The sequence below is a fragment of the Bidens hawaiensis genome, unplaced genomic scaffold, assembly GCF_021521415.1.
Source record: "Bidens hawaiensis isolate Kalapana, Puna unplaced genomic scaffold, B.hawaiensis_p1.1 tig00019197_1, whole genome shotgun sequence".
NCBI classification, from domain to species: domain Eukaryota; kingdom Viridiplantae; phylum Streptophyta; class Magnoliopsida; order Asterales; family Asteraceae; genus Bidens; species Bidens hawaiensis.
This window is the reverse complement of record NW_027492908.1, coordinates 451,054-459,758: the sequence shown is the minus strand read 5'-3', so window position 1 is coordinate 459,758 and position 8,705 is coordinate 451,054. Positions and strand designations below refer to the sequence as shown.

General features: G+C 37.7%; 2 protein-coding genes across 2 annotated transcripts; both read right to left on the bottom strand.

The window, feature by feature from the left end:
- Positions 1 to 437: 437 nt before the first annotated feature.
- Positions 438 to 1,067, bottom strand: LOC143557812 (uncharacterized). Its single transcript, XM_077046796.1, has one exon. It carries the CDS (start codon positions 1,065 to 1,067, stop codon positions 438 to 440), a length of 630 nt encoding a protein of 209 aa, XP_076902911.1.
- A 2,621-nt stretch (positions 1,068 to 3,688) lies between these two features.
- On the bottom strand, positions 3,689 to 4,999 carry LOC143557806 (F-box/kelch-repeat protein At5g43190-like). Its single transcript, XM_077046792.1, has one exon. The coding sequence runs from the start codon at positions 4,961 to 4,963 to the stop codon at positions 3,884 to 3,886; it is 1,080 nt and encodes a 359-aa protein (XP_076902907.1). The 5' UTR covers positions 4,964 to 4,999; the 3' UTR covers positions 3,689 to 3,883.
- Between the last annotated feature and the right edge of the window lie 3,706 nt (positions 5,000 to 8,705).

Genomic DNA, 8,705 nt, shown 5'->3' with positions numbered 1-8,705 from the left:
TTTGAGAAGAATACCAGCCATTGATAAGATAATCAAAAGTAATTTGGAGAAGAAAATTCTGTTGGAGGAGAGAAATGGAGCCCGGAGATGATAGAAAGAGAAAGTTTTACTACTATATGATAGTCTTATTGATGAACCTAGAAATGTAGTAGATAAATGTCGAAACCATGGTTTACAACCCCTATAGTGGTAACAAAATTAATATTGCCTTTTTAAACTTTCTTTGATTAAAACATTTGATTTTGTTTTGTTGTTTGGACTTTTTCACAACCCCTTGCGGGGGGTCCTTTTTTTTGGAAGGTAAATTTCATCAAGAAAAACCACGAGCGTCCTCAAAGAAAGGACCCCCGGCCACAAACCGAAAATTACACCATGTCTAACGGATATTTACACCAATCAACCCAAAGTAAACTTTTCAACTTAGATCTATGTTTAAACTAAAAATACGATGACATCTTGATACTCTCGACCACTTCAATCGCCCGCCGCCGTTTGCCTTTGAAAATACGATCATTACGCTCAATCCAAATGGCCCACATAACAACATAGATAATGTCACGAAGAATATATTTGGCTGTTTTAGAGAAAGGCTGGGAGCTTGTGATCTGCAACAAATCAGTAACATCAAAGATAACCATAGGTTGCAAACGACACCAAGCCTCCACCCCGTTCCAAACCTCAGCGGTAAAAAAGCACCCTGTGAATAAGTGCGTATTCGTTTCAACATCCATATCACATAGCTCGCATAAATGGTTTTGCAAGATCACCCCACGTTTAGACAACTCATCTTTGGTCGGCAACCGATTAATAATAGATCTCCACACCAACAACTTACATTTCATAGGAGTCCAAACCTTCCAATGCATCTTAACCTGACTGATAGGACTAGGGGCAGCAGCGAGCAGCTTTTTAACACTGGAAACAGAGAACTCACCGGTTGAACAAGCTTTCCATTTCCATTTATCTATACCACCTTTCCATTCGAACTCATAGATGGCCTCCATAAGATTGAATAATTCTGCAACTTCTGCAGCGGTTGTTGGGTTCGAACGCCACTGCCAATGCATATTTTTAACGCCATCCACAACCTTCAGTCTATCCGCAATCAGAACCTATGCTTCTCAAGTCTATATAACTGTGGGTACAAAGACCGAAGAGGATCTTCAAAAAGCCACGAATCGACCCAAAATCTGATCGAAGAACCATCTCCCACAATACCTTTGAAATAACTCTCCAAAGTATTACCATTCCAAATCTTTTTCCCACAAATTTTAGTTATTTGTTTCCAGCACCCACTAGCAGAAGTGGTACAAGGAAGCGAAAACCAAGATCTACCTATACTAAAATACTAAAATAGTATTTTAGTTAATACTATTTTTGTTGACATTTTACCTATACTAAAATAAGTAAGAAATATATATTATTGTTTTATGACGTTAACACATTAAAATCCTTGGAAAACATACTCTTACGTAGGAATAGCCGAATAGGTCTTATGATCTTATCTCAGATGAGAACCGGTCTATAATGTGTAATTGTGTCATTGATGTGTGCCAACTTCTCAAGTCTTTCAAAAAAATAATAATAGCGTGGCTATCAAAATTATTATTCACTTCGTTCCAAGAAAGAAAAAAATTCTATTTATGACTAATAACTAATATAATTTTTATCCAGTTAGAAGCCAGGTTTTACTTTTAAAAAAAAATACTTTATTAGACAAATCGTTGAGAGGACATTATCAATGTCATGTGAGTATGATAGGCGTCCTTCACACCACTCCGGTACAAACATGGAGCTGCACCATGGTGGAAAATGCCATCATCATAATGTTGTCTTCCTCTCGCAGTTTGAAGTTTAGGCAATGAATTATGTAAACCAATTAAAAAATCCATCTCACCTCACTATATCACTTTCTTTTTGTTTTTTAAATATTTAAATTACAATTTTAATGAGGTAATAACTAGTTAACTCTTAACGTTTAAATTCGCGAGATGACTAGTTATCTACATGGCACGATAACTAGCTCTCGCTAATTATGTTACAACATAGTTGCAATAGACCGCCTCAATACATCTTATGTGTTTATTAGAATAAAGAAAAGAAGTTAATATTTTTAGGCCAATGAATTTATCTTTTAGATTTACACAGAGATATGAAAACAATGGTCCAGCAAGGCGACAAATAGGATGGATGCGATCTAGTATCCAAAGTCAAAATAGAGCAACGTATTCTCGTGTTCACACTACTATGGCCCACGTCTTGTTTCCAATTATCTCATCAAACCTTTTTTTCCGGTTATATCATCTTTCTTTAACAAACAACAAATATAAAATTCCTATATACTACATACTATGTGACCTAATGGCAAAAAGATCATCGCTAGCTGACTTAACCCAACCATATATAGTACCAACCATATATAGTCTTTAAGCGCCTCAAAGTTATCTTCAGTTTCTGGAAAAACTCACCCGCCCGGGTCCACTGGTGATTAAACCCGGGTGTCCTTAAGATCAAATTGGAGATCAAAATATCTTAGTCTTTCTTCATTAAGTCACTCATGTCCCCTCCAAATTGTTGTAAGTGGGAATTAAACTTGGGTCTCCATTGAGAAACCCAAGTTTCCTACCACTACATCACATTGGAAAAGACTCCGTATTTTTATAAATATATTAAAAAATATATTATATTTTTATCTTCGTGCAATTAAATAATATATTTTTATCATTAAAGTTCCTCTATTCTCCACTCACAATCAATTTAAACAAATATTAAAAAACAAATTTTCCATAATTTAAAAAAAGAGTCACTAACGTCTTTGTTGGCCACTCATAGCCTTACCCTATAATTTACAAAATCCCTTTAACAAAAATTTAGGGAATGAATTGAGAATGTTCATACAGTGGAATAAGAACGGATATTATTTATGCGATCTATCCCCACCATCATCCGGCGAGTGGCATTCACATCATTAATCCGAGTCCAGTTGATGTTATTGAGCGGAGCTGCTAGAGTGATTTAGAGAAATAAGCAAGAACATCGAGGGGTGTCGTCTCTTATTTCACCCACAAATTATGTACATGATGAATTGTTTTTCTTCAAATTGAAGACCTATAATTCCTGTGATTGTTATGTGCAGTTGCAGATGCCTATGTTGAGCAGGGTCATTTGTGCTTCTGCTGTAAGTGATATACTTTATGAAAGTGACCAACACTATGTAAGTTCATACATTCTGACCTTTTTTTAAGTCAATGTATTAACCTTCATATTGGAAAGAAGTCATGAAATGTGGAATGATATCGTTTGTATGTGTTAGTGGTTGTATTCTAATTCTAATGTAAATAGTTACCTTACACTTCATCAGTATTGTTTGCGTCTATAATCAATACATAGAATCTTTTCATTTCTAAGGTGGACAGCCTGCTACCCACCGATAACCGAATAAAAAACCGGCATCTCACTTGTACCCGCAGACCCACAATTCACCGGTGACCCTACCCATGTGAACCCAGCCCTCACTTGCACCGTCTTCCTCACACAAACACACAAAGGCAACTCTCTCTCTCTCTCTCTCTCTCTCGTCTTTCTTCGATGACTACTATCCTTTTACACTACCCGATTTCCTTAGAGTAAAGACCCGTGATAGTGTACCTGATTCAACAGCAGTACCCGCAAGTGCCCATCCAACATTAAAATGTGTGATTTTCTAAAATTTAAGCTAACTGTCATATCCTCAACTTTCTAAAGCTACAACATTCTAGCATCAAATTCGACTTCGTCAACAGATTCAAACTCACATATCAAAAAATAAAATAAAATAAAAAATTTAAGATATCACAGTACAGAACAACAAAGCACAAAATACAACACACCAACGCGCAACCAACTAAACAGCAGCATACAGTTCCGGTACAAACGAGAACCACTTGAACCCGCAACTCCACTTATTCGGGAGCGAAGGACACTGCGGCAGCCAGTGCCACGTCCTTCGCCCCACTCGGTAATACAAAACCTCGGGCCAAGTATAACAACAAACACAAATCATCCCTTGATGCCAGAAACAATAAATATGCTCATAATTATGATAACAAACCGATCCAAATTTCCGACACATCAACTCCGGTACACTCTCAATCTCATCCCATTTCATTTCACCTTCACCTTCACTCTTATCCAATTCCCAAATCTTCATCGATTTTGATATCCCGTTCCTCCCAATTCCACCAAACATAAACAACCTGTCTCCGCTGGTCGCGGCAGCTAACCGGACGAACGTAAGCTCGTCCGGCAGTTCCAGATCGAGTAGTTTCCAATTCCCACTATCCATGTCAAAGCTAACCACGAGAAACGGCTCGCGGGTGGCGAAATACAAAGATCCATTGAAAAGAACCCCTTGTTGATGATAACTGTCTCCCAGTGTTCGGTTAATCGTTTCGTGCTTACTCCAGTCACGCGATCTGGAGTCGTAAATGTAGGCACTATTATTAGACGAGTGTCCGGAGGATATGCAAAACACCTTGTAACCAGTAGGGTTAGTAAGTAATGTTAACAACTGAAACGCGAATGGGTACTCTGGAAACTGAAGGATTCTAGAGGATCTAGATAACAAGTTATGGATAATAAAGGATGAGTTTGATGAGTCAGGTACGGAAGAGAAGCATAACAGGCAGGTGGTGGAGGCGATTAACGGCGTGAAGGCTAACGAGCGGGATAACGGAAGGCCAGAGCCGCGCCACGTGTTTGAAACGGTGTCGTATAGGAGGAGGTGAGGGGACTGGGGGTGGGATAATAATAGGAAGGAAGAGATGGGTGAATCGGTGTGTTTGGAGATGAAGAGTGGGGAAAAGATGAGTGAACGGAAGTACTTGCAGGTGGGACGGAGGGATAGGAAGGTTTTGATTGGGAGTAAAGAGAGGATGCGTTCCAGGACTTCCACCGGGACTTTGCGCCAGATCCGGCGGTCCATCTCCGGCGAGGCTGGTTTTCCGGTGACGGTGAGATTCATGTTTATGTGTGTAAAAGGAAAGTAAGCATTATCTGTTTGATTTATAAATGGTTTTGGGTTTTAAATTTTAGAGAAATCATCAACAAGTTTTCTTTCTTTTCTTTTCTTTTTATTTATTTATTATACTTTTTTTTTATTTTATTATTTTCAAATTTAATTATTAAAAATATATGAGATTCACGCATCATTTATTGTAGGAAAGTGAAAAAAAAAAAGTTATTTTTTTTAGAGAATACACGAGTAAAATGTAGATTTGATTGATTCTTATGGTAAACGATAATACTACTTTTAGTGGTTTCTATTTTCATCTTTTAACTACATTATATTTTCATATTTTTATTTAAGCAATACTTTGGTAATTACGTTTTTTCTAGCCTTTATTCACAATCACTTTCAACAAATATTAAAGGAATAGAGTATTAACATTGTTTCTTCAAATTTACACATAAACAATAACATTTTCTCTCTTCTCCACTTCATAAATACACTTTAAAAAATATAGTAAACGCTCACATATTAAAGAGTCCTTTTTGTGTGAATGCTCTTATACATAATATCCACAAAGTTTTAATGTTTCCGGTCATAAGAAATAAGAATGTGATATTTTTAGTATATAACATACATAATGTACACAAGACAAGTTTTTTAAGTCATGTAATTAAGAACAATATCTTGAGTTTCTCACTTTGTTTTAGTCTACTTGATTGTTACGGAGTAGTTTATTTTCAAAACATCTTATTTCATATCACGATTATTTTTCGACGCATGTTGTTCACCTAGACAAAAGTACATAATAGGCAAATATAATTTTTTTATTACAATGATATAATGATAACAATGATGCTGTTGGACTAGACAAAAAGAGGTGAATTATTTTTCACGTAGTGAGAATGCAAGTTACAATGTGTGTTGTCGTTGAAGCCATATGAAGTCTTATTCTAAATTCATCATGTAATATTTCGTCATGTGGTGTTTACTGGACATTGGTTGTATATTTTATAAAGCCTCGTTGAAGCCATCAAAACCTTTTGTTTTTTAGGTGAATAGGGGCTTTAACGACATTTTTTTTAAAATTTAAAACAAAAATATAAATTAAAAGATAATTTTTCTAATAAAATATCAAGCATTAAACACTATCAAAAATAAATAAGAAATACATAAAAAATACTGATTTATTTCCTAGCTCTTTGATTCTTTTTCTATTTTCTTTTAATTTGTTCCCTAACAAAGTCGGTAGAAGTGTGAGGGCAGATAATTTTGACACTGAGGATATGTTATTCTTGATGGCAGATCTGGATCTATTATCCTTTTGAAGGGCTTCGAAGCTGTAACAGGATCAAGGATCCTCAGCAGTTGGTATTATTAACAATTGTCTCTTGTGTGTAGGTTGTTATTTGATGAATGCAACGGCTCTAAGACTTAGTCCACCACCTATTTCGCTACTGGACTTCTACATCACGTGGTCAAAAGGCACGAAGGAAGAGAGTGGAGAAATGGCGGATTAGTAGGAGTTAGTTGTTAGTTGTATTTTCTTTTTATATATATCGAGTTTATGATCGATGTTAGGTCACACAATTACACTCGCACATACTCTAGCTGATAGTTTTCTGTAAACACACACGTAGCTCGATTGTATTCATCGATCATAAACTCCACCCATTGTAACCCTTTTTTGATTAATAAAGTGGTGATAGACGATTTGTTATCACTCAGGGTTTTTTTCCTTTGATCTAAACAAGATCAAGGGGTTTTTCTTTGCAACAAATCATGGTGTTTATCTTTATTTTGTTCATATATTCGTTGTTATCATTTAGCATTAAACCTCACATAACAGATTTGGATACATTATCCTTAGCAGATTTTTGTCCAAAACAATTTGACGCCCACCGTGGGGCAATTAGTGCTATAATCCATATTATTTCCTTTTAATTTTCAACCTTTCATACCCATATCACTATCAATGGCCTCTCAATCAACCTCTGCTTCTTCAATCATGCCATCTTCGGTTCCTCTCTCATCAAGAACTTTGCCACTGATGCCTCCTCCAATCACGGGAGCACCACGGGGTGCTGCTGCTGGAAACAAGACGCAACTACCAGTCTTCCAGAGCTCGAAAACCGTTGCAGCCACTTCGGTGGTTAATACTAACAATGATGTTTTCTCTATGTTTTCGCAGGTTAAGGCTTACATGGAGCAGTAGAACGAGACCAACCAAAGGATCCTTCGGTAGATTGAAGATCTCAAGAAAACTAAGAGGCCAGCGGAGGATCAGACTCCCTCGGTGCCTAGGATGTTGGATTTCACCACTCCAGGATCCTTGGCTCAAGTCACGCAAGGATCATCTATCCACTAGTAGGGATCCATGGGTCAACAAACTCAAGGATCCTCGATCTTTCACCCAGGATCATCCATCCTTAACCAGGGATCCATGGGTCAACAGGTTCAGGGATCCTCAACTCTTCAGCAAGGATCATCTATCCTTCACCACGGGTCCATGGGTCAACCAGCTCAAGGATCCTCAACCTTTCAGCAAGGACCATTGATCCTTCAACCAGGATCCTTCGGTTTATATCTTCAAGGATCCTTCAATTCTCAACCATTAGGATCCTTCGTCCATAGTCAAGGATCCTTCTTTCAGGATCAAGGACCCTTAGGGGTTTGACATCAACGCTCCTCTGAGGTCCATGAAGGAGACATAATCCCCATGCAGACTATAGCTTCTGGTGGACCAACTCCTGTAGCAGACGCTTCTTATCTCAGCCATTATTCTAGAATGCCGACCTTTACATAACAAATATGTAACCTGTATGATCCTATATCCTTAAACGCTAACCATGGTTCAATGCAGGATACATGTATCAACATAGCCATGTCTAAAGAACTGCAGAAACTTAAGGATATGATATCTAGCGTACCCAGGGTGAACCGTCCAATCCCCGAGATACCGGAAGGGAGCCACAAACTGTCCAGATTTGCGCCACCAATCTGTGATGCAGAGATCCCGAAACGCTTTCAATCCCCAAACATGAAAGTGTATGATGGTACCACTGATCCTGAAGAGCATGTAGCCCAATACAGGGAAAGAATGGAGATCAATCCAATTCCCGAGAGGCTCAAGGAAACTTGTCTGTGCAAGGGTTTCGGATCCACACTGACAGGATCTGCATTAAAATGACTGCTAAGTCTTCCTCCCTTTTCTGTTACTTCTTTCTCACACTTAGTTAACTTGTTCAACAGTCAATTCTTGTAACACCCCGTAACCGCAGCGGAAACGTAAACGGGATGCAACAGACACATCTGATATCAACAGCATTGCTTATAAAGAAAACACCACTACATTAATTTACATCATATTACATTGTTCCGAGTTTAGTTACCGTCTAGGCGATAGCACATAAGTTTTACCAATATTACATTAACATAATTAATACAAAATGATCACTAAGCTTTCACAAAAACACGCATCATCAAACAGGTAACACTTATTCCAATTTGAGAGTACCTAGAAAGCATGGAAAGAAAACGGGTCAACTACAAATAGTTGGTGAGTTTCACAATTCGAGTAAACCATGTTAAATCATTATCATAAAATAATATTATTATCGATGTAATTATGCTGAGCCCACAAGTGAAACCTCTGACTATCACACACAATCCCCGTGGCATATCCCCCACCCACGGACCCGTGGCATATCCCCCGCCC